At 40.9% G+C, this 27644-nt stretch overlaps 1 protein-coding gene across 2 annotated transcripts in view; it reads left to right on the forward strand.

Annotated features, from left to right (window-relative positions):
• Window positions 1–27644, forward strand: part of KIF16B (kinesin family member 16B) — a 499368-nt gene that overhangs the window by 370065 nt on the left and 101659 nt on the right. For both annotated transcript variants that reach the window (XM_075339277.1, XM_075339278.1), the window contains 2 exons: window positions 1000–1122; window positions 2470–2559. In XM_075339277.1, coding sequence (XP_075195392.1) covers window positions 1000–1122; window positions 2470–2559 — 213 coding nt within the window. The remainder of the gene's footprint in view (window positions 1–999; window positions 1123–2469; window positions 2560–27644) is intronic.

Below are 27644 nucleotides of genomic sequence, written 5' to 3' on the forward strand. Positions count from 1 at the left end.
AGTCATCACATGACCCTGTGCTACCATGACAACTATCGGGAGTCACGTGATCGCGTCACGTGACTTCCGGTTTCGGGTGGTAAGTAAATGCTTACCGCAATCGCGCTTATAATGGCGCTGTCATGTATTGACAGCGCCATATAAGGGGTTAATTGGCACGAGCAGATAACGATTCTGCTCGTGCCTAGCAGGCACACATCTCAGCTGTGAAAATCAGCTGAGATGTGTGCCGATCGCGGCATGCTGCCGCCGGAGGACCGCGGGCAGTAAGATTATGTCATTTAGGACGTAATTTTACTGCCCGCGGTCGTTAAGGGGTTAAGGTTGTACAATGGCCGTCACAGTCCCCTGATCTGAACATGATTTGAAAATCTGTGGCTAGACCTCAAAATAGTAGTGCATGCAAGACGAGCCAGGAATCTCACAGAACTGGAAGAAGTCTCCAAAGAAGAATGGATGAAAATCCCTTAAACAAGAATGGAAAGACTCTTGGCTGATACAAAAAGCTTTTAGAAGCTGTGATATTTATCAAAGTGGTGCTACTAGATACTAACCATGTAGGGTGTCCAGACTTTTACATCAGCCCATTTTCCTTTTTTAGGTATTTTTAAAATGTGATTTTTTTTTTTCTTTTTTCCTAAAATACACAGGAAATGTGTCATCTTTAACTTTATGCCTTTTAGAGATCATTTCATCTTCAACTTGCTAAACTGTTCACAGTAACAGTAATTTAGGGTTGCCCCAACTTTTATGTCACTGTAGCTCATAAATGTAATTTAATGTTGTTTTATTACTTTTATGCATTATTATAGTATTTATTCTACCGATCTACTCCAAATACATGCAGTTGTTTAGGTTCAGTGTTGTGATTTATATTAAAACTTGGAATTTTTTTTAGTAAGTTACAGATCATTTTCAGATTTCCCATATTCTTACTTTTTTTGTGTGTATTCGTGGCCAGCACATTCTTAAGTAAATTTCCTCTTTATTTCCCTGAAGCGACTGATCTCGCGCTCTCTAGGTGTAAATCCTGATGATCTAACAGATCCAGTGAAAGTAACAATACCTCGCTATGTTCTTTGTGGACAAGGAAAAGATGAACACTATGAGTTTGAAATAAAGGTAATTAACTGTTGAATTCATCCCTATATATCTTTATTATTTTTAGGCTTAAATCAATATCACTTGTTAATTTATAATTTTGTAATATACTGTTTGTTAAAAGTAAAAATGGCAACTTCCTTACTTTCCTACAGAATAATGGCTCTTTTTCCCAGCCTGCAGGCTCTCTTTAGGAACCTCTTCATTTTTCAATATGTCAACATCATACTGTAAAACTACATGGGAGGAGGGGGGATGGAGCTGCAGTTTACTGTTTAGTGTTTCAGTAAAGCAGTATGAGGGTGGAGTGGAGGGCTTATCTGATTTGGCTCGAAGCACAAGTCATACCTATTACATTAGATCAAGTAGAGCTCAATCACACAGTAGGTATAAAGAGATCGAAAGTATATTTTAGCAATGGGAAATAGAGACCCAAATTATGAAGGATAGACACAACACTTATTCCTGTACTATATTTAATACACCTCTACAGATCTCTATTGAACAATCCTGATTTAATTTTTTTTTGTCGCTAGGTCAGCATTAGACCAAACGGACTTTTCCAAAAAAAAAAAAAAAAAAAACGGAGTCCGAAATTCAGGACCTTTTATGCATACAAACCACTCAAACGAGCATTGGTGTGCTTGGGTACACTCGGTCCTCAGCCCAGTGTGAGCCGCTTGCAGTGTTTGAACGGCTCTCACTGGAGGTTAAAACAGCATGATCAAATGTGGTATGCACCAAATGAAAAAAAAAAGATAAAAAAATGGAAAAAGCCTACCCTCTATCCCCCGGAAGTAATCTGTTAATGGCTGGCTGCGTGTGGGCTGATACCCAAATGCCCATTTAGTGACTTCCATTGGGGTTCAGGTCAAGTTTGGCTCCCAAAACTAGCTTTATCCAAAGTCCGGAAGAACCCACCAAACCGAACTTCAACAGGTCTGCCATCTCCAGTCGGCATGAATCGCATAAAGATAAATTTCTACACATTTTTGATTTTTTTTTTTAAATGACTAACTTTTTGTTTTTCCTAGGTTACCCTAATATATTTCTGCCTCACAGAATATCTTAGGCAACCCAAATCTGAAAAGAGGCCATTTTAAGTAGGCGTTAAGGATTGGACAACATTGTTGCCTTCCTAAAACACCACCTCAACTTACCATGGGGAGTGTCTGCCATTGTAGCTTGTAAACATGTGGTTCTCGGGTTTTGATAGAATGCTGTCATATTTTCTATCCTATTCTCTGACTAATTATTGACATATATTGCCCCAACTTTCTCATTTCAGCAAAGTATTGTTTGAATACTGCTTGTTGATTTACTATTGATACGAGAGGTTTGTATTACTTGTATTTTTGTTTTCTGCAGATAACGGTCTTAGAAGAAACTTGGACAGTTTTCAGAAGATATAGCCGATTCAGAGAAATGCATAAAACATTCAAGTTAAAGTATCCTGAGGTACAGTATATTTTATGAACTTTTACTTTTTGCAGTTTAATTGGCATTTTGGCAAAGGGATGTTTCCGTAACTATGGTAAACCAATCCCTTTCTTGGTGTACAGTCACCAGTATTTGAGTTATAAAGTCCCGCAAAAAAACGTTTTCCACATTTGCCATCTTTTCTCTGTTATTTCTCTATAAAAGGATTAACTTCCCGTAATGGAATGATAGGAAAAATGCAATATTTTGACAGTTCAAGCTTGTTTCCCCATTAGGAGGTCCTCATGGGTGGCATCCATGAGAGTTGGCTGAATTATAAATATGCAAATGTGGAATTTTTACAAAAGTGACTATTCTAAATTTGAATAACACAAAAAAGAAAAGGAAACCTCACTGTGCAAAATTTTGAGCCAATCTTCTATATGCTTTAGTCATTAAACGGTGACTGTCCAAAATAAGCAAAACAATGAGCTTTTCTCTTCAATTGAGACATCCTCCTTCTCGTTATAACTAAATTGCCAACTTTTTACATGTACTAAATAGCACCAAGAATGCTTCTTGCCTTACATTGTTGGATAGTTTGTAATAATAGGGTACTTTTTAGTGATGAAATTATATGATTTCTGATAATATCTTCAGTAATCTGGAGAAGTTTAATACTTTGATCCCTGTATTCCCGTAATAATATGGTTTGACGAAATAGTGGTCAATGACGTTTTAGCATAAACAATCATTTTAGACTTCTATTTGTAGCTTAATTGCTTACTTGATTGACAAGATCAATATCAATGATAAGACCGTTGCATTTTTTTATTTCTCGCCGTTGCTTTTAAAAAACCTGTAAGAAATTGAGTTATTTCCAAGGAAAACAAAACCAGAAATTTGTTCTAAAATGAAAATCCACCTTGATACCATGAGAATTATGAAACATTTTTAAACATATTTTCTGCTAAGATTATTTGTAATGGATATTTTCAAGGGTAGCAGGTAGGATCTGTGACTATTGGGGTAAACAATCAAGAAGAACACTTTTTTTTAATAGCCCACCCTGTGGATAGTGTTGGCGGTGTTCACCGCTGTGAGAGCGCCCAATTTGGGCGCTCACAGTGGTAAACACCGCTGACACTATCCATGCCACCAATCTGAGAGCTTCACAATCGACAGCACGTTAACTGATAAAGGTCAATGTGTGCTAACCGAAACGTTTTAACCTTTAACTGGTCTTTCTGCACTACTAAATAAAATCCTGTTTTTCCACGTCATTGGGAATGCTCGAATTTATAATTTTATATCATCGTAACAATAGACTTTGTGTCCAGAACCCCCTTACTACTGAACTAAATAGGGTACCATGCCACATTCTGCTAGACGTCTTTGTTTTACAAAGGTAAGGAGCGTATAGTATAACCAGAGTGAACAAAAGATTTTTAGGCAGTTAGCACTGGTTTACACCTTTTTATTGTATAGTCAACTGCCTATGCCAAAAAAACTATTCCACATGGGAGCCATGAGCTACAGCACCCATCAGAAGAATGCGTAGGTATATCCTACCAATGTATACCACACTTCAAACACTGTGTGAATACTACTTTTTTTGCAGTATTGGATACACCCCTGATTTTGATACCTATGGCACATCAGTGTCATTTATTATTCTCCTAATGCTCTCACGATGTAACAAAACAGTCTGTTTGATGGTCGTTTACTTCTAAACAATGCTCCCATACATTGGTTGTAGGTCGTTTTTATTTTCCTTTACCGGGATCTTCTCATGTTTATAACCTCCCACCGCCATGGTCCCCACCCATCTCGATACCTGAGATCTCTGAAGAGCCCCGGCTGAGTGCAGGTGAGAGAGATCGATCATGCAAACTGCTGCTCTGTTCATTCTTAGTAGAAGCCCCCGAGTCGACCGTGATCTGCAATTTGCAGATTTTAACCGCTCCTATTAGAATGAATAGAGAGACATTGTGCATGATCAACCTGCACTTCATTCAGTTGGGCTCCCCTGGGGTCACGGCATTTGGACTCCCAGGGATGAGAAAGTTAAGGCCCAGTCACATACAACGACTTACTAGCGGGACCCTGTTAGGAGGTCGTTGGTAGGCGTCAAACACAGCGATGCGTCCTGACCAGCAGGACATCACCTTTGAAGAAAATGGTCCGGACCATTCGGCAACGACTAGCAATCTCACAGCAGGGGCCTGATCGCTGGTAGGTGTCACACATAACGAGATCGCTGGCGAGATCGTTGCTACGTCACAGAAACTGTGACTCAGCAACGATCTTGTTAGCGATCTCGTTGTGTGTGACGGGGCCTTTATTCGCTATCGGATAGGGGATAATGTTTAAACCTTAAGCACACAAAGATTATTAGCCTATACTTGTTTTACGTTAAAACGCTCCATTTCGAAATGAATAGATTGTGGGATGTAGATATAATACTAATGCAATCATAATGGTAAGACTGAGATACCAGGGGGTAACAACTGGCCCCATCTCTGTCAATGTGCACCTTGTATTTCTACTGTCATAGAGGTGGTCACCCAGGCCCAGACTAATAAAAGGCAGATCTTTCAAGAGCTGTGTTGATGCATTTCTTACACCTATATTGCAGTATATCGATTTGACAAGGTAGAAATTTGTATTAAAGCTACCTTGGGCAGCTCGAAATTCAGATAAGCTCATCGCAGTATGCAGTGTTTCTCTCTTTTTAGATGAAAGATAGATGTAAAATAAGCCAGGCACAGGGAAAGGAGTCCAGGTAGGAGAATTAGAGTCCACTGGGCAGCTCCTTCCCACGAGTTTGAGAGATTCGCAAACCAAAAGAGACCTGCCAATGCATATCAGCCTGACGGGAAGAAGCCAGTGGGAGCCCCGCAGTCGACACTTCTCTCCTTGATTGTGTAATTTTTCAAGATCTGCTTTCCCTGAAACACCGGAGAGTAAACCACGACTTTTTGTGATGAGAGAGCGAACCTGAATTTCAAGCTGCCCAGGGTTTGGGCATCATTAAGTGACTGATAAGTTTTCTTTAATAGTTTACATACAATAGGTCGGCGAAGGAAGAACAACTTTGTATGGTGATTTAAGCTACAACATTTGTCTGTAAATAAGCTCCGCGTGTTCAGGTGGCATATCATTTGGGGCCATGGTGCAGCGGTAGCACATTCACACTGAGCGGATTATGTTGGCTTAGTTACAGGTTACAATTAAGGAAAATACCGCTGGTTGAAGGATATTTTTGAAGTGTGTAAGGCAAGCTACTGTCACATATCCCTTCATCTAGTGACTGCTGTCATTGAACTAATGTTGTCACTGTCAAAACAGTATAAATATGATCTCCTCACAAGTTTTGCCTTTTCCGGCGAGCACCTGTGGCCTAATTATTTTGTATTTTTAAGATGTAATCTGCGCGGCTGCCACAAGCTTCTTTGCTAATCCGTCGTATTCAAACCAGATGAGTTCAAAAGGCGTCAATGAATAGTACGCGTTGGAAAGCCACACAGCCTGTTTCACATTTCTTATCCCTTTTAAGTTTAGAAAAAGGTGATGCTTCCAAGAATGAAATGTAAAACCGTTTTAGGCAGTTCTGTTAGATTTCTGTAGATTAAAGTATCCAAATTTTGGGAAGGGAATATGCCTGCTGAGCCGCCAGCAATATTTCGGTCTGTGTGGTTCCTATTTTCTTATCTAATCACTGAGCTCCTCGGCTAACAGATTCAAGTGTCAAATCACAGCAACGCTAGGCATTACTGAGAAATGCTCTTCTCTCCTAGCAGACTATTTTCCGTTTTTCCAGCCTTGTAAGTAGATTGTTTTAGTTAACTTAAAGGGTGCCTTTACTTTTATTTAAGGGGAAGAAAACATTTTCCATTAACCGTATAGTTATTAGACATTGTTTTTCATTACTCTTAATAACCAGCAGTGTAAATAAGAGTATTTTATGTACAGTTTGCAGGTGTCGCGTTGCGTTAGGTACTGGGAAGTACCAAGTGAATGGAAGGGAAACCCTGTACCTAGGTTTGGTCAGGGGTCACCACCTCCCCCCTTCCCTATCACTGGTTTCTGGAGACACTTACCACCCTAGATAGGTTATGCACCTGTGCGCCCAAGCTGGATACCTGACCAAGGTATCCCTAGAACTGGACTCTAAATAGGGAACTGTTGGGATGAGCTCTTTGTCAACCCTACTAAACACTAAAGACACAAGGAGGACACAAAGGGCAAAAAGCATGAATTACTTATCCACAGATGACTCGGGTAGAAGTTCTACAACCACAAATGAGTACAAGCCACCTGCTTGCAACCAGGGCTTGACTAAACTGAATAATATCTCTAACACAAGACCAGGGAAGATGGAACTATTTAAGCACATGGAGAATACTGATAATCAGCAGCTGGATGGAAGAAGGACTCTGCTGGGTCTTAAAGGGGAAGAGATGAAAACCCAGCAGGATAGCTACCTAATAAAATGAATACTAATAGCAGGAACAATAGAAAGTCAGGGAGCATTTTGCGCAACCAAACACTGTGACCTTCTGTTGCCAGAAACCACATGACTGTCTGTCACCTGTGACACACCTGTGACAGCAGGGCCTAATTTTAGTTGGTGTTGGCTACAGGATAAAGGCTTCAAAACTTACAAGACTAAAATTGGCCGAACTCGCACCTATCAACAGGTTCAGTCGACAATTTGTGTATGGGGGCCTCTGATTCTCTGGCCAATCCTTTTGTTCTTGTGGGATATAAGCGGTCACTAGAGGATCCAATAGTGGCATTGTCTTTGATAACACTGAAGCGCTCAGTGTACAGAAAGCTTGGGGGAGACAGCTGTCAGCTGAACGCTTGTTCTATTGACAGCTAAGTAATGTATATGGGGGGCTTAAGACCGCCATCTTATCAGTTTGAAGGTAGACTAACTGTCCATATATTATTCTTTATAGAATACAGCACATTGAAAAGTATCTATAGCGTATGAACTTTGCCACTTTTTCTCATGTTACACCAGCAAACTTAAATGTACTTTATTGGGATGTTATATCATTTACCAACACAAAATAGAAAGTATTTGTGAAGTGTAAAAGACGTGATACATGGTTTTCTAAATAGTGTAAAAAAAAAATAAATATATATATATATAATATATATTTTTTATATATACATATATATATATTTTTTTTATATATATATATATATATATATATATATATATATATATATATATATATATATATATATATACACATCTCTGAGAAATGCAATGTGCATTTGTATTTCGTCCCCTTGTACTATGATACCCCTAAATAAAATCCTGAGTGACCAATTACTTCCAGAAGTCAACTAATTAGTAAATTCAGTCCACCTGTGTGTAATTTATTCTCAGTATAACGACAGCTATTCTGTGAAAACAAAAACACAAAAACAACTATTCTGTGAAGGCTTCAGAGGTTTTATGACAATATTATGGATCAAACAGCATCATGAAAACCAAGGAACACACAAGACAGGGCAAGAAAAAGTGCAGAAGGGTAAAGCAGGGTTAGGTTATTTAAAAAAAAAAAAAAACGTAGCCCAAGCTCTGAACATCTCTGAAGCACTGTTCAGTCCATCATCCAATAATGGAAGGAATGTGGCACAACTGCAAACCTACTTAGACATGGACATCCACATAAACTGACATCCCAAGAAATGAGAGTACTAATTAGAGAAGCAACCAAGAGGCCCATGATCACTATGGAGGAGCTTTAGAGAGCCACAGCTCAGGAGCGAGAATCTGTACACAGGACAGCTACAAGTTGTCAACTTTTATACTCCACAAATCTGGCCTTTATGGAAGAGTGACAAAAAGAAAGCCATTTTTTGAAAGCAAGTCATGTCCCTTTTTTCGGTTTTCAAAAAATAATGTAGGGGATACAGCATGTGGAAGAAGGTGCTCATGTCAGAAGGGACCACAGTTGAGCATTTTGGGCTAACTATAAGAGACTGGCAGAAAACAGCACTATACATCACCCTGAAAACACCATTCCAACTGTCAAACATGTTGGTGGCAGCATCACGCTGTGGGGAAGCTTTTTTTTCAACAGGTACAGAGAAGCTGGTCAGAGTTAAGGTGGAACTAAATACAGTTCAGTTCTTAAGGAAAATCTTTTGAAGGCTGCAAATACTTGAGAATGTGACGCAGGTTTGCCTTCCAGCAAGACTAGGAGAAAACATAAACATAATGCCAGAGCTACAATCGATAGTTTAGATCAAACCATATTTATGCGTGTGCATGGCCCATTCAGAGTCCAGACCTAAATCAATGAGCTTCATTCATTTCTTCACTTCTCTTGTTAAATTAACTACACGAAACACAAACAAAAAAGAAACTACAGCAGCACTCTGTAAGAGTTAGAAGTGGTTCACTATTGTGCAATAGTGGCCACATCTCTGTAAAACTGATTGGGAAGGCTTTTTGTAAATAACTTGTTAAGCAAATTCTGCCTTTGAGCAGTACTATTGCGCTCCGCTCATCCCCATGAAGTGACCCTCCCCGGGCTCCGTGATCTCTGATGTCCGGAGGTCAGGTCAACTTCCAGTTGACCTGACATCACCGAAGCGGACCCAGTCTTCCTGAGTGACTGGTCTGTGGGCAGTGTTTCACCGCTCGTCACAGCCTAGCATCGCCCCTGCTTGCGGCGTACTGCAGTGAAGGAGAGCGTGCGCGAGATGCTGGGCTGTGCTGAGCGGTGAATCTCCGCCCACAGCCCAGTCACTCAGGAAGACTGGGGCCGCCCTTGGTAATGTCGGGTCAACTGGAAGTTGACGTGACATCACAGAATCTGAGGTCACGGAGCCCGGGGGGTCACTTCATGGAGATGAGCAGACCCCAATAGTGCCGCTCAGAAGCAGAATTGGCTGAACAAGGTATTTGAAAAAAGCCTTCCCTATCAGTTTTACATGGATGTGGCCACAATTGCAGAGAAGTGAACCACCTCTTTAAGATATATACAAACATAAAATACATGAACTTTAAATGCTGTATAAAATACTGATCTTTAGCTCATAACTTGGCCAATTCATGTCAGCCCATCAACATAAATGTGTGTTTTGTGTAGTTATAGCAGATGGCACCTGTTCACACTTGCTTTGTTCTATTTCGAGACGCAGTTTATTGGGTTTTCTTATAATCTTAAGCTGACCACCTATTCGTTACTATGGGCAACAGAGAAAGTTTTACTGTAAGACGGTTTTAACGAATAACATTATCCTTTATATCCATTGCATCCTTTGTATCCATTATACAAACCAAACTGGTCGGTTTTCCATGGCGCACCCTGTCACTATAGTAACCATATACAGGTGCATCTCAATAAATTAGAATATCATAAAAAAAGTTTAATTCAATACAGAAAGTGAATCGCATATATATATATATATATATATATATATATATATATATATATATATATATATATATATATATATATATATATATAATATATACGGATAAGGCTGCACATCAAACTTAGATAATAGTATAATGCCTCAAGCATATGGACAAATATTGGAATATACAATGAAAAATGCTACTTGCTAATTTGAACATGTGAATAATGAATTGCATACCTGCCATGAATATTAGGAAAAAGGAGATATTTAGCAATCGCATTGATCAATGTAACTGAGCCCCAAGGCCTCGTCAAGGCATATCTCTATATTGGGGTCCCTAGCTCTGTGACCCTAACTGTGTGTCATCTCATTGCAATTAAAAACTGCTATGGGTGGAGAGGGGTAACTAAGGACTTTCTTATATAGGAGATGGAAAAAACATGGCCGAAAGGGGCGGAGCTGTGTTCACATTCAGAAAAAAACTACATATAACTGAATAGGATAACTGAAGTGAGCACTAATATATATATTATGAGTGCAAGCCAAAAATTACATACTATATACGGATAAGGCTGCACATCAAACTTAGATAATAGTATAATGCCTCAAGCATATGGACAAATATTGGAATATACAATGAAAAATGCTACTTGCTAATTTGAACATGTGAATAATGAATTGCATACCTGCCATGAATATTAGGAAAAAGGAGATATTTAGCAATCGCATTGATCAATGTAACTGAGCCCCAAGGCCTCGTCAAGGCATATCTCTATATTGGGGTCCCTAGCTTTGTGACCCTAACTGTGTGTCATCTCATTGCAATTAAAAACTGCTATGGGTGGAGAGGGGTAACTAAGGACTTTCTTATATAGGAGATGGAAAAAACATGGCCGAAAGGGGCGGAGCTGTGTTCACATTCAGAAAAAAACTACATATAACTGAATAGGATAACTGAAGTGAGCACTAATATATATATTATGAGTGCAAGCCAAAAATTACATACTATATACGGATAAGGCTGCACATCAAACTTAGATAATAGTATAATGCCTCAAGCATATGGACAAATATTGGAATATACAATGAAAAATGCTACTTGCTAATTTGAACATGTGAATAATGAATTGCATACCTGCCATGAATATTAGGAAAAAGGAGATATTTAGCAATCACATTGATCAATGTAACTGAGCCCCAAGGCCTCGTCAAGGCATATCTCTATATTGGGGTCCCTAGCTCTGTGACCCTAACTGTGTGTCATCTCATTGCAATTAAAAACTGCTATGGGTGGAGAGGGGTAACTAAGGACTTTCTTATATAGGAGATGGAAAAAACATGGCCGAAAGGGGCGGAGCTGTGTTCACATTCAGAAAAAAACTACATATAACTGAATAGGATAACTGAAGTGAGCACTAATACATCCACATAAACTGACATCCCAAGAAATGAGAGTACTAATTAGAGAAGCAACCAAGAGGCCCATGATCACTATGGAGGAGCTTTAGAGAGCCACAGCTCAGGAGCGAGAATCTGTACACAGGACAGCTACAAGTTGTCAACTTTTATACTCCACAAATCTGGCCTTTATGGAAGAGTGACAAAAAGAAAGCCATTTTTTGAAAGCAAGTCATGTCCCTTTTTTCGGTTTTCAAAAAATAATGTAGGGGATACAGCATGTGGAAGAAGGTGCTCATGTCAGAAGGGACCACAGTTGAGCATTTTGGGCTAACTATAAGAGACTGGCAGAAAACAGCACTATACATCACCCTGAAAACACCATTCCAACTGTCAAACATGTTGGTGGCAGCATCACGCTATGGGGAAGCTTTTTTTTCAACAGGTACAGAGAAGCTGGTCAGAGTTAAGGTGGAACTAAATACAGTTCAGTTCTTAAGGAAAATCTTTTGAAGGCTGCAAATACTTGAGAATGTGACGCAGGTTTGCCTTCCAGCAAGACTAGGAGAAAACATAAACATAATGCCAGAGCTACAATCGATAGTTTAGATCAAACCATATTTATGCGTGTGCATGGCCCATTCAGAGTCCAGACCTAAATCAATGAGCTTCATTCATTTCTTCACTTCTCTTGTTAAATTAACTACACGAAACACAAACAAAAAAGAAACTACAGCAGCACTCTGTAAGAGTTAGAAGTGGTTCACTATTGTGCAATAGTGGCCACATCTCTGTAAAACTGATTGGGAAGGCTTTTTGTAAATAACTTGTTAAGCAAATTCTGCCTTTGAGCAGTACTATTGCGCTCCGCTCATCCCCATGAAGTGACCCTCCCCGGGCTCCGTGATCTCTGATGTCCGGAGGTCAGGTCAACTTCCAGTTGACCTGACATCACCGAAGCGGACCCAGTCTTCCTGAGTGACTGGTCTGTGGGCAGTGTTTCACCGCTCGTCACAGCCTAGCATCGCCCCTGCTTGCGGCGTACTGCAGTGAAGGAGAGCGTGCGCGAGATGCTGGGCTGTGCTGAGCGGTGAATCTCCGCCCACAGCCCAGTCACTCAGGAAGACTGGGGCCGCCCTTGGTAATGTCGGGTCAACTGGAAGTTGACGTGACATCACAGAATCTGAGGTCACGGAGCCCGGGGGGTCACTTCATGGAGATGAGCAGACCCCAATAGTGCCGCTCAGAAGCAGAATTGGCTGAACAAGGTATTTGAAAAAAGCCTTCCCTATCAGTTTTACATGGATGTGGCCACAATTGCAGAGAAGTGAACCACCTCTTTAAGATATATACAAACATAAAATACATGAACTTTAAATGCTGTATAAAATACTGATCTTTAGCTCATAACTTGGCCAATTCATGTCAGCCCATCAACATAAATGTGTGTTTTGTGTAGTTATAGCAGATGGCACCTGTTCACACTTGCTTTGTTCTATTTCGAGACGCAGTTTATTGGGTTTTCTTGTAATCTTAAGCTGACCACCTATTCGTTACTATGGGCAACAGAGAAAGTTTTACTGTAAGACGGTTTTAACGAATAACATTATCCTTTATATCCATTGCATCCTTTGTATCCATTATACAAACCAAACTGGTCGGTTTTCCATGGCGCACCCTGTCACTATAGTAACCATATACAGGTGCATCTCAATAAATTAGAATATCATAAAAAAAGTTTAATTCAATACAGAAAGTGAATCGCATATATATATATATATATATATATATATATATATATATATATATATATATATATATATATATATATATATATATATATATATATATATATATATAGTCATATGAAAAAGTTTGGGCACCCCTATTAATGTTAACCTTTTTTCTTTATAACAATTTGGGTTTTTGCAACAGCTATTTCAGTTTCATATATCTAATAACTGATGGACTCCGTAATATTTCTGGATTGAAATGAGGTTTATTGTACTAACAGAAAGTGTGCAATCTGCATTTAAACAAAATTTTACCGGTGCCTAAGTATGGGCACCCTTATCAATTTCTTGATTTGAACACTCCTAACTACTTTTTACTGACTTATTAAAGCACTAAATTGGTTTTGTAACCTCATTGAGCTTTGAACTTCATAGGCAGGTGTATCCAATCATGAGAAAAGGTATTTAAGGTGGCCACTTGCAAGTTGTTCTCCTATTTGAATCTCCTATGAAGAGTGGCATCATGGGCTCCTCAAAACAACTCTCAAATGATCTGAAAACAAAGATTATTCAACATAGTTGTTCAGGGGAAGGATACAAAAAGTTGTCTCAGAGATTTAAACTGTCAGTTTCCACTGTGAGGAACATAGTAAGGAAATGGAAGAACACAGGTACAGTTCTTGTTAAGCCCAGAAGTGGCAGGCCAAGAAAAATATCAGAAAGGCAGAGAAGAATGGTGAGAGCAGTCAAGGACAATCCACAGACCACCTCCAAAGACCTGCAGCTTCATCTTGCTGCAGATGGTGTCAATGTGCATCGGTCAACAATACAGCGCACGTTGCACAAGGAGAAGCTGTATGGGAGAGTGATGCGAAAGAAGCCGTTTCTGCAAGCACGCCACAAACAGAGTCGCCTGAGGTATGAAAAAGCACATTTGGACAAGCCAGTTACATTTTGGAAGAAGGTCCTGTGGACTGATGAAACAAAGATGGAGTTGTTTGGTCATACAAAAAGGCATTATGCATGGAGGCAAAAAACACGGCATTCCAAGAAAAGCACTTGCTACCCACAGTAAAATTTGGTGGAGGTTCCATCATGCTTTGGGGCTGTGTGGCCAATGCTGGCACCGGGAATCTTGTTAAAGTTGAGGGTCGCATGGATTCAACTCAGTATCAGCAGAATCTTGACAATAATGTGCAAGAATCAGTGACGAAGTTGAAGTTATGGAGGGGATGGATATTTCAGCAAGACAATGATCCAAAACACCGCTCCAAATCTACTCAGGCATTCATGCAGAGGAACAATTACAATGTTCTGGAATGGCCATCCCAGTCCCCAGACCTGAATATCATTGAACATCTGTGAGATGATTTGAAGCGTGCTGTCCATGCTCGGCGACCATCAAACTTAACTGAACTGGAATTATTTTGTAAACAGAAATGGTCAAATATACCTTCATCCAGGATCCAGGAACTCATTAAAAGCTACAGGAAGCCACTAGAGGCTGTTATTTTTGCAAAAGGAGGATCTACAAAATATTAATGTCACTTTTATGTTGAGGTGCCCATACTTATGCACCTATCAAATTTTGTTTATATGCAGATTGCACATTTTCTGTTAGTACAATAAACCTCATTTCAATCCAGAAATATTACTCAGGCCATCAGTTATTAGATATATGAAACTGAAATTGCTGTGGCAAAAACCCAAATTGTTATAAAGAAAAAAGGTTAACATTAATAGGGGTGCCCAAACCTTTTCATATGACTGTGTGTGTGTGTGTGTGTGTGTGTGTGTGTGTGTATATATATATATATATATATATATATATATATATATATATATATATATATATATATATATATATATATATATATATATATATATATATATATATATATATATATATATATATATATATATATATATATATTTTTTTTTTATATAGTCATTACACACAGAGGGATCTATTTCAAGTGTCTATTTCTGTTAATGTTGATGATTATGGCTTACAGCCAATGAAAACCCAAAAGTCATTATCTCAGAAAATTAGAATATTACATAAGACCAACTGAAAAAATGATTTTAAACTCAGAAATGTTGGGGCCTGCTAGAAAGTCTGTACAGTAAATAGACTCAATACTTGGTCAGGGCTCCTTTTGCATGGATTACTGCATCAATGCGGCGTGGCATGGAGGCGTTCAGCCTGTGGCACTGCTGAGGGGTTATGGAAGCCCAGGCTTTGATAGCAGCCTTAAGCTTGTCTGCATTGTTGGGTCTGGTGTCTCTAATCTTCCTCTTGATAATACCCCATAGATTCTCTATGGGTTTAGGTCAGGTGAGTTTGCTGGCTAATCAAGCACAGTGATAAGCCATGGTGTTGGTAGTTTTGGTGGTGTGAACAGGTGTGACGTTCTCCTGGAAATTTAAATTTCCATCTCCAAAACGTTTGTCGGCATAGGGAAGCATGATGTGCTCTAAAATGTCCTGGTAGACGGCTCTGCTCACTTTGGTCTTGATAAAACACAGTGGACCAACACCAGCAGATGACATGGCTCCCCAAACCATCACTGATTGTAGAGACTCCACACTAGACCTCAAGAGGCTTGTATTGGAGAGTGGCCTTGATTTCCAAATTAAATGCAAAATTTACTTTCATCTAAAAACAACACCTTGGACCACTGAGCAACAGTCCAGTTCTTATTCTCATTGACCCAGGTAAGACGGTTCTGGCGTTGTCTATTTGTCATGAGTGGCTTGATACAAGAAATGTGACAGTTGTAGCCCATGATCTGGATACGTCTGTGTGAGATGGCTATAGAAGCCCTAACTCCAGCAGCAGTCCACTACTTGTATATCTCCCATAGATATTTGAATGGCCTTTTCTTAACAATCCTATCAAGGCTGCAGTTATCCCGGCTGCTTGTCCACCTTTATCTACCACAATTTTTCCTTCCACTCTACTTCCATTAATATGCTAGGATACAGCACTCTTTGAACAGCCAGCGTCTTTAGCAATGACCTTTTGTGATTTACCCTCCTTGTGGCGAGTATCAATGACTGCCTTCTGGATGTCTGTCAAGTCAGCAGTCTTCCCTCTGACTGTGTAGCTTTCTAAACTAGACTAAGGGACCATTTTGAATGTTTAGGAAGCCGTTGCAGGTGTTTTGTGTTAATTATTCTAATTTTCTGAGATAATGAATTATGGGTTTTCATTGGCTGCAAAAAATAATCATCAACTTTAACAGAAATAAACACTTGAAATAGATCCCTCTGTGTGTAATGACTCTATATAATATATGCGTTTCACTTTTTGTATTGCATTGCTGAAATAAATGAACTTTTTGATATTATTAATTATTATAGCGCCGTTTATTCCATGGCGCTTTACAAGTGAAAGAGGGTATACGATGATATTCTAATTTATTGAGATGCACCTGTATATGCAAGTGGCTGTACAAAATCTGCCCTTCCTATTGCGTATCATTCAGATTGACATGGATCCGACCGTTACTTTGGTATGAAAGCAAATAGGCTTTGTTGGACTGGCTTACTATCTTATGCAATTCTTCTAGAGGCGGTATCAAATCTAATGAAGCATGTCACCATTTGATTCCTTATGGATTCCATATGCCTCAGTATGCAATCACCTTTATGGAAGTTGTGTCCTAGCTCCGCTCTCTAAAGAGCTGTACCATGAGCCCTTAGCACTATTTCTGGTTTCCCAAGTCCCTATCTTGGACCGTAGTCCTTTTTTTTTTTTTTTTTTTTTTTAATTGGTTGATGACATACCCTAGCTGCAGATGTATGCGTCCCAATATAAGATCAGCACACCTTTAAATTTGCTGACCTACCCCCAAAAAATTATCAAATCCCATTGGTTGTTTAAAGTAAAATATATCTTTTGTACCGTGTTAGCCAGTAGAGATAAAAAAATTGTTTAAAAGAACAGAGAGTCCTCAGTGGTTGATACCTTTTAATGGCTAAGTGAAAAGATGGTAATAATTGCAAGCTTTCGAGACTACTCAGGTCTCTTCATCAGGCATGGTATAACACAAAATCTGAAGAGTCACATATTTATACACAACAGGACTTAGAATAGTGCAGTAAAAAAAAAAACAAAAAAAAACAACAAAACAAGTTATATGAAACAGAACTATCACTATGGCAGGGGGGCAAACTGTTGTGGGGCCATAAATACTGCTGCAGTTCAGTGTGAAAGTTTTATTGTCCTTTGATAAGGGTCTGGTCCAGGCTGTGACACGCTCGGATGGTCAGAGGAGCACATCTCTTAATTCATGTAAAAAGACATGAATCCATGAGACACATTCATTCCTTCTCTGAATGGAAAGGAAGAAGGAATGAATGTGTCTCATGGATTCATGTCTTTTTAGATGAATTAAGAGATGTGCTCCTCTGACCATCCGAGCGTGTCACAGCCTGGACCAGACCCTTATCAAAGGACAATAAAACTTTCACACTGAACTGCAGCAGTATTTATGGCCCCACAACAGTTTACCCCCTGCCATAGTGATAGTTCTGTTTCATATAACTTGTTTTGTTGTTTTTTTTTTTGTTTTTTTTTACTGCACTATTCTAAGTCCTGTTGTGTATAAATATGTGACTCTTCAGATTTTGTGTTATACCATGCCTGATGAAGAGACCTGAGTAGTCTCGAAAGCTTGCAATTATTACCATCTTTTCAGTTAGCCATTAAAAGGTATCAACCACTGAGGACTCTCTGTTCTTTTAAACAATTTTTTCATTGGTTGTTTAGACCTTTTTATTTATTTTTGAAAGCAGTCACAGAAGAAACATCTGCTTGTAGCAATTAAAGATCGTGTCGTTTTTGCTTTTTGGAGGTCAGAATTTTTCTAATATTCCACGTTTCTCTGGCGTTTTAAGTAAAAAAAAATAGGGTTCTGCTGTATTTATTTTTTTCGTATAATCACTCGTAAAAAAAATGGTATTTTTCATTATTTGAATTGTTCAGGACTTCTATTTCCCTGCAGTGTGATTACTATTTCTTTGGTTTTGGGCTATATCTATTATTTTGACAATTACTGCTATGTGTGGTCAATTATTAATTATATACAAGATATGTTTTTCTTCTATAACCAAGTATTCATTTGTGATGATAATACACATACAGTGTTGAATATGACTTAATTATTATCAGCGAGATTCTAAGTCTTACTGTGCAGCGCGGCGATTATTAGTAATGTTACCGCTTTCTAATTGAAACAAATTTCTAAATTCAATAGAATTCTGTAACTTCTGTGAAAAACAATGAAAAAGTCGACATGACTTCTCATCTCGGAATCACAATTATTCAGTGGCAGTATATTTGCTGGAACTGGAATTATTTTTTATTCTCTTCAAACCCATAATTAACCTTTCTATGCTGTCAGTATGAATTTTATTCCTCTCTTTTCACAAATGTTTAGTTTTTAGAGTTTGTTGTTTTCTGTATATATAATAGGCTATTATCACCAGGTCTTCATTTTTGTTTTTAACAAAAGGGATCCTTGGGTGGTTAGCATGCAGTATTCTAATGTGGTAAATGTACTGAACGTTGATCTAATTCCATAAGTGGGCAGTGAAGAAAATGTTCGGTCTGTGAATTGTTTCCCTGCAGAATAAAAAGATCAGCTGTTTGATCCTATTTTGCCCCTGATCATCTGTCAAGGGAGAGTCCGGAGACCCCCAAACACATTAGTGGGTAAAAAATACAGAAGTGGCGCCCATGTTTCTGTTATACTTTTCCTCTGATTGTTCCTCTTCTGGTTTCGGCTTATAAATACAGAGGTAAACAAAACTCTCCAAATTCTCAACGTGTGTACGTGGCCTAAGGGTGGCTGATCGCCTTTTTGCCTACTCCAAACTCTTTATTCTTCTAAGCTTTTAAAGGTATTGAATTTAGAATGTATTGCTTGAGGTATGGGGTATCGCTGCCCCAAAACAACGTGTGGCCTGTTCTTGCTGAATGTAGTAAATCCTTATAAAAGTCTTAAAATATTTCCACCTTGGATAGTTAATGACTTGTGGATCGATGAAGGTGGGAGGTTCATGCATTCTGCATTGGACTGCTGGAAATGTTTTCTCTATGCCCATCTGAAATGAAAGTTACCCTGTACTTCTTGGAATCAGATTACAGCTACAAGTAAGAAGGAGAGTGAGGCCGGGTACACACATCCGGCTTTTCGCCGCTTTGGCGTATACAGTACACTGGCAGCACAACAAGCGCCGGTCACATGCTGTCATGTGACTGGAGTGTGTGACCCGGAAGTTGCAGCGCTGCCACTGTACCGTATCATACTGTACTGGCGTGCACCGCATCCGTCAAACCGGCGAAATGCCGGATATGTGTACCCAGCCTGAAAGACAGAACAAAAGCATCACAGAGACATTTTTAGTAAGTGTTTCTCTCATCCCAGTGCTGGTCATACATTGCTCATTATTGGTTTGTACTCAGAGATGGGCGAGCACTAAAAGGCCTGAGTGCTCAGTCCTCGAGTCACGCAGGTCAGACACCCTGAAAGTGCTCAACTCAAGTAACCAGTATAATGAAAGTCAATGATTGAGCACTTCGGCTCTCCGCCCATATACAGCTAGCCATAAATAGAGCATTTCTGGGAAAAGGGACGGCGGGAGTTTATCCATTTGACACACTACATCTAAAAACATTGCTTTTACCCCAGTGAGAGCCATTCAGAGACTGAATGGCTGTTGCTGGGGTGCTGGCTCCCCATCATGCAGTGAAGCCAGCCTATGTGTTGAGGTCATTGTTTCATGGACAAAGCATCCGAGCACCCACGATACTCAACTAAGCTCCTTGAGTGCCGAGCATGCTCACTCATCATTACATGTATTGTCTTTGCTGCTGCCTCTGAACATCTGTAAAATGGGCACATGAAGTGCAGTGTATGGAACACACCATAGCATTTAGTCTCCACTCACTAGCTGAAAAAAAAACAGCAATTTGGAGATGGTGACTGTAGAGGGAAATTCTAGTGAAAAATGCAGGACTGACGTAATATGCACAAAAAGTGTTATTCCTCATGAACATATGGGGCATATTCTTCTGAATAGTTACATTAAACGTACACTTAATGATATCGCAGTTTTACGGCCATTCTGTGTGTAGCTGGTGTAACATAAGATATCACTATGATTTGTACTGATGTGCTCAGCACCGCTGCACCTGACCCATATCCCTGCTGCATATGTATAATTTAACCGTTGCTCGTGTTATATAGAGTTTCCATCTTAAGTTGATGTGCAGTGAATCCTTTGTGTATGCATCCATGTATTAATGTTCGGCTCGTCCTCGGACTCGTGCAGTAACAGTGGAGCAGTAGTTGATTATCTCTCATTGATTGGTTTAATCCTCAGGCTTGACTTGTAAGGAGAGATTAAGATGTTTGGGAACTTACTATTTTAATAAAACTCTCTTCTTCTAAGGCTTAGCTGAAGGCAAAGAAAAAAATGTGCTTCCAATCTCCATGAGTATTGTTCTCCATTAACACTTAGATGCCATAAATCGGCTTTCCTGCCTCCCATGTCAACTTTATTATGATCCAGAATAAAGTATCGTTTTCCTTCTTTATGAATGTTTCCCATACACCTCCGGGACACTTTGAAATAAAAGCAAATTTTAAAGTGTAGTAAAAAGGGGTATAAAACGTATCGTATGACACATCTAAGCCCTGGTCTACAGATAGTTCACTCACATTATTCTTGATAATCGCAGTGTATCTAAACAAGCCAGCTCTTCTGAAGCCGCAATAAATCAACGATTCAAGGATAAATTCTTATTTGTTTACAATCATATTTCTCGGTGACAGTTGCTTTTATGGCATCGTGGGATCGGCTATTAATTTTGATGGTTTGAAGTGTATCCAGCCAGTGAGAGTAACCACTGACCTTTGATGGGTTTTCATTACGGTGCGTTTGGAAGAAGCTTTTGAGTATGGGCTAGGTTTTCAGCACAGGCAATGTTGATTCATTAGGTCTATAAATAAAGGTTACGAAGAAACCTAAACAGTACCTCTCATGGAGCAGTAAACTTAATGTAGCAGTAACCAGTAGATTAAAAAAAATATATAGCAGAAACAGGAATGAAAAATGAATATTGGTCAACCACCTACTGCGTTATGCTTATATAACTATTGAAAGTCATTGAGGTCTCATTGTGGCAAATATATATAGTGCATTAAACATTTTACTAGCTATAGCCTTGTGAGATCAACACAAAATGCGAACACCCAAAAGAACAACGCTTCATGGCCAATAGGTTTCCTACCTGTGGAAAAACCACCGAACAACGGATATGGACTTAGGCTTTTATTTTAAAAAGTGTCAATTGTATAAGTTTAAAGTGAATCTGTCAGGTCCAATATGAACCCAGAATGTTGAGCAGTTCTGGGCGTATATTGCTAATCCCTGCCGAACAGTCCCTGTATACACTAGCATAGATAAAGGGATCTTCAGAAAAAGTATTTCTAAAGATCGTTTATTATATGCTTATTAGACCAGGGACTAGTCGCAAGGGCGTTAGTTCCCTCGGCTAGTCTGCCCATATAGCATGCTAACACGCCCCTGCGGGTATACCAACATGCTAATTAATCCGCAGTGATTCCGCACATACCTCACTCTTTATGGCGGCCGGTGGAGGGTGGATGCGCACTGCGCATGATGGGGAGTTCTTGGACTTCTGATCATGTGCACTAAACTGATGCCGGGTGTAAGCTTCCCGGCTTCAGTGAGGTATAGTCCGCATGACCGGAAGTCCCGGGGACTCTCGATCATGCACAGTGCACATCTATCCTCTGGTGGCCTCCATCAAGAGTGATACTGAAGAGTACATCAGTAAGGTTGCTTCCACTTCTAAAAAGTTATGAGTCTTCAAGACTTATGAGTTTATCCTTAGGATACTGAAGATAATTGTCTGTTTGCTTCTACAATAAGCTCCCCTTCCTCCTCGCTGCACAGCTGCAATGAGTAAAATTTTGGGTAAAGAGGCCCCCAAACATGCGATGAGCTTCTCTATTAAAAGTCTATAGAACTGCTGCGTCTCCATCAGCTCCCTGGACATCGATTTAAACTAAAGGTCCCTTTACTGGACTGATCGGCGGCACGATAAGACGTTATCATGTGAGTATCTGTTTATACAGGCAGACCTAAGTAAACGGTGGTTTCTGAGCGAGTCGTAGCACGTCGCTCAATAAGTGCACTAAGGGGTACTTCTCACATAGCGAGATCGCTGCCGAGTCACGTTTTTTGTGACGCACCAGTGACCTCATTAGCAATCTCGCTGTATGTGACACTGAGCAGCGATCTGGCCCCTGCTGTGAAATCGCTGCTCGTTACACACAGTGCTGGTTCATTTTTTGGACCTTGCTCTCCCGCTGTGAAGCACACATCGCTGTGTTTGAAAGCGAGAGAGCAACGATCTGAATGTGAAGGGAGACGGCTTCTGGCAGCCTGCGGTAAGCTGTAACCAAGGTAAATATCGGGTAACCAAGCGAAGCCCTTTGCTTGGTTACCCAATATTTACCTTGGTTACTAGCGTACGTCGCTCTCAGGCTGCCCGTGCTGGCTCCCTGATCCCTGCACACGTAGCCGGAGTACACATCGGGTAAATAAGCAAAGCGGTGGTGGAATCGCTGGAGCGTCGCTAAAGTGTGACAGTACCCTAAGGCTTCCATAGATTTCCACATTGCTGAGAACGTTCATCTTTTCTGCTACATTTTGATCGTTCTTCAGGTGAGCATCAACTTCTTTACACTGAAAGATTCTTGCAATGTGTTTTTATCTACGGTCGTTCACGATTATTTTGCAGCATAAATACCCCTTAAAGCAGGTCATAGGCATCTTATGTCTATCTGCAACCAATGGCCGTTTCAGGTAAATGTAGAAATAACTCAAAGTAACAAAGAAAAAACACTGGCACTCATTATCACAGAAAAAGACCGCAAATGGTAACAAAAAAAGAGGATGTTGTGCAAGATATATAGGAAAAAAGTCGTATGACATTTAAGAAAAAAAATTTAGAAAATCAGATTGCACTCACCGTCCATAAAATACATCTTTATTCAAAGTACATTAAAACTCCAGGCAGGACTGCATGGGAAGGATGCAGGGCACACAGACAACAGCCGTTTTGCGTGCTCCACATGCTTCTACAAGTCTCTCTGTAGAAGTGCATGGAGGACGCGAAACGTCTGTTGTCTGTGTGCCCTGCATCCTTCCCATGCAGTCCTGCCTGGAGTTTTAATGTACTCTGAATAAAGATGTGTTTTACAGACGGTGAGTGTAGTAATAACTGCTGATAATCTTTTGTCTGCATTAGGCTGGTTTCACTCGTCATTGAAAAACAGACGTTTTTCACTGATGTGTAAAAAACGCATATGTCCCTCCATGTGCCATGATTTACAGCACACGTGGGTTGTCCATGTGCAATCCGTTTCTGTAAAACTTCCAGTTAATTCATTGAAATCCCGGCTGTTTTTATGCATGAGTCCAGGGGGCGGTCCTGTTCGGTCTTCTCTGTCTAACTGTGCATGCAGATGGATGTCAATCACTGAGTAGACCCGCCCACTGGACTCATGGAAACAAACATCAGCGATTTCAAAGAATATTGAAAAATGCAATGCAAGTTATACTTAATATTGTACAATAAACCTGCTGTATACGTCATTCTGCTCAGCTTCTCCATGTGCAGAGGGACAGGATCCCCTTAAGCAAATATGACTTTTTTGTTTAACAGATGACCAGGAAAGGACGGATGAAGGGCACAAATTTACTAGTAAATCTCATCTTTACCACAATAACAGTTTGCTTCAGTAACTACACAGGGAGCCAAATGTTTGCAGATATTGACTATATTTTTAACCTTGATCAAATAGCTAGCTTCCAGCAATATTCTGCTACCACAGTGTTAATTCCATAATAAGAGAAAACTGCAGGCAATTAGCGACAAGTGCTGAGATATTGGATTTGAAAATAGAAAATACTTTAGGGGGGGAAAAAATAATAAAAGTTTATTATCTTTTTGCAGTTTACATTTTAAGTGTCTTTGTTTTAGGTTTTAATCAGATTTCACTTTTCTTTTTTTTTTTTATGTACAAATGTATTATTATTCTGTTTGCAGACTGAAAAGACCAGAACAGTTGTCATGTAAAGATATTTGGGAGTCTCGTACTACTACTACCACCACCGTGTTTTTCCAAAAATAAGACACTGTCTTATACTTATTTTTTGCCCCCAAAAAAGTTGCTAGGGCTTATTTTTGGAGTAGGTCTTACTCTTGGAGAAACATGGTTAGGCATAAGTTTACCCCTGTAGAAAAGTAGACCCCCCCCCCTCCCTTTCCAAGAAACTCATACTGTACTTACCAAACCCATGGACGTCTGCGTAGGTCCCTGGTCCTTCCTGTGATCTCTGGCGGGCGCACTCAGCAGATATATTCCACATTGTCCTACCCTGTTTCTGGCCGACACAAATACATCAGATCACACACACACACATCAGATCGCGCACACACACTCATACACACACATATCAGATTGCGCACACACACTCATACACCCACACATATCAGATCCCGCGCACACACTCATACACACATTGGATTGCGCACATGACAGGCCCACAAGGGCCGTGAGGCACTCAGAACTGGGCCGGTTCTGCTTCAGGAGGTCACGATAGCAGGGCCCGACTCCGTGACCCTGGCGGTGTCATTGAAAGTGAAGGGATATATTTACATGGGATGATAGTTTGTGACGTCACCTATGGTATGGGGCAACATGGATGTCGCGGCTGCTATTCAGTTTCCCCTGGAGTCGATGGGGATGAGCTGAGTTGGTATAGCTCTCCACAGGTAGAGCTGAGCCCCAGGGCTGATGATGATGTTGTAGAGTAATGGCGGGGTGCAGGGACGGAGGCGCAGATAATAACTGGGCAACACAGGGATGCAGTCACAAGGTCTTTACTCAAAATTTAGAGTTCCAAATCAACACGACCGGTCAAATGCTGCCCTTGGAGTGATGAATTCTGCTGTGATGTGCCCCAGCCGATCCCAAAATAGTTCGGAGGCACAACCCGTTGCACCTTTGTGTGTTCCTTCCCTGGTCATCTTCCTGCACTGGCCTCTCCCACCTGCCCCACGCTTCACACATAGTGTCCTGACCCAGTGTCCGTGGATCCTTTTAATGGGTGGCTTTTCTGCCTTGTCCCTTGGTCCTATGTGGTCACCTTTTCAGCGGTTTATGTGCGGATGTGGCTTCGGTACTTGCAGTAACCTCTGCCTCCGGTTTGCTAGCTGAGCCTTGTAATTCTCCACTTGTTGAGGAGCCGGTCCCTTATGCGGCCAAGTCCCTCCACACCGATATATTGGGTGTGTAAAAGAGTCTATGGGTATATGGCGCACTTCCCGTGGCCCCAGGACCCCTTCTGTCCTGATCCTGGGATGAGCTCCGCAGCTCCAGACCCCAGGACCGTTGTCCTCAGCGTCCACCTCCTAACTGACGAACGTTCTACTTTCTGCTTCCACTAACTCTACTCCACACCCAAGCTGGCTTTGGACTTTGCGTTCCTAAGGAGACAGCAAAGGTGCAACTTGCCCTAACCATGGTCTAGTGGAGTGTCGCAAAATAAAGAGTGTTTGTATGCTTGTTTGGCTGAGGTGCAGTACTTATGTAGCGACTGGAGCCTCAGGGGCGCAAGACATACACACTCATACACACTCATACACACATATCAGATCACACACACACTCTAGTCACTCAACACATCTGGCGGTACAGAATGCCTCCGGCCGCAGGGAAAGATGAGAGGAAGTTGCGCATCGTGGGTTCTGTAAGCATTCCATCCGCAGCTGCATGTCCTTGTCTGCCACTGCACTGCATCTCAGAATTCTGCTGGCCAGAAGAAATCTGTATCGCAGGATGTGGTGAGTGTGTGTTTGTGTGATCTGATGGGTGATTGTGTGTGTGAGCTGATGTGTGCAATTGTGAGATCTGATGGATGTGGTGTGCGATCACTGCAGGGCCTCCTGCTTGGCATCTGGTGAGTATGATTATGGGGTCTTCTTTCCTTTGGGAGTGTCCGCTTTCTATAATGAAGTGTTTTGCAGTAACTGTAACTTTTTTAGCTGCACAGACACTTCATTATTTAACCGTAACTAGGTCTTATTATCGGGTAGGGCTTATATTTAAACCTTGCCCCGGAAAGGCTGAAAATCCCTGCTAGGGCTTATTTTGGGGAAGGTCTTATTTTTTGGAAAAACACGGTAGGCATATGGCAATCATGACAACTTTATAGATTAAATAAAATGTAGGTATTATATGATGGTTTTAATAAATCCTATTCAGCCGTTTTCTCTATTTCTATAATTTTCACTAATTCTATTTACCGTATTTTTCGGACCATAAGACGCACTTTTTTTCCCCCAAATGTTGGGGGAAAGTTGGGGGTGCGTCTTATGGTCTGACTGTGGCTGCGGGGAATGAGGTGGAGCGGGTCATCGGGGGCACGAGCAGGCTGTAGCAGCCTGCTGTGACCACGTGTGCCCGCTCATTACATATGCACGCCCATCCTCCCGCCCATTTCTCAGCGCAGAAGCCGGCACTGACAGGTGGGTGGGAGGACGAGCAGGGACGCGCGCATAGTAAAGAGCCGGTCCACATGATTACCCCTGACAATTACAGCCTGGAGTGATCATGTGCGGCTGTATTCACTGCCCCCCGCGCGTCGTCATCAACGCGGGGTGCAGTGAATCAGTGTACTCACCCGTCCCCGTGTGTGGAGCCGTCCCCCTGCAGCACGCGATGTCCTCCTGTCTCTGCCGGTCAGCTGATCGGCACAGACAGGAAGACATCGCGTGCAGCAGGGGAACGGCTACACACACACACACACACACACACACACACACACACACACACACACACACACACACACACATACACACATACACACATACACACACACATACACACACACACGTCCGTGGTGCAGAGAGGAAGATGATCGGTGCTGGAGGGAGTGAGGAAAAGGTGAGTATAAACGTTTGCTTTTTTTTCTCTGTGCTATAGGATACAGGCCATATACCAGGATGGTATATGAGCACGATGGGGGCATATAGCAGGACGGGAGTATATGAGCAGGAGGGATGGGGGGTATATGAACAGGATGGATGGGGGGTATATGAACAGGATGGATGGGGGGTATATGAACAGGATGGGGGGTATATGAACAGGATGGGGGTATATGAACAGGATGGGGGTATATGAACAGGATGGGAGTATATGAGCAGGATGGATGGGGGTATATGAACAGGATGGATGGGGGGTATATGAACAGGATGGGAGTATATGAGCAGGACGGATGGGAGTATATGAGCAGGACGGATGGGGGGTATATGAACAGGATGGGGGGTATATGAACAGGATGGGAGTATATGAGCAGGATGGATGGAGGGTATATGAAGAGGATGGGGGTATATGAGCAGGATGGGGGTATATGAGCAGGATGGGGGTATATGAGCAGGATGGGGGTATATGAACAGGATGGGGGTATATGAGCAGGATGGGGGAA

The sequence above is a fragment of the Anomaloglossus baeobatrachus genome, chromosome 3 (assembly GCF_048569485.1).
Source record: "Anomaloglossus baeobatrachus isolate aAnoBae1 chromosome 3, aAnoBae1.hap1, whole genome shotgun sequence".
In the NCBI taxonomy this organism is placed as follows: domain Eukaryota; kingdom Metazoa; phylum Chordata; class Amphibia; order Anura; family Aromobatidae; genus Anomaloglossus; species Anomaloglossus baeobatrachus.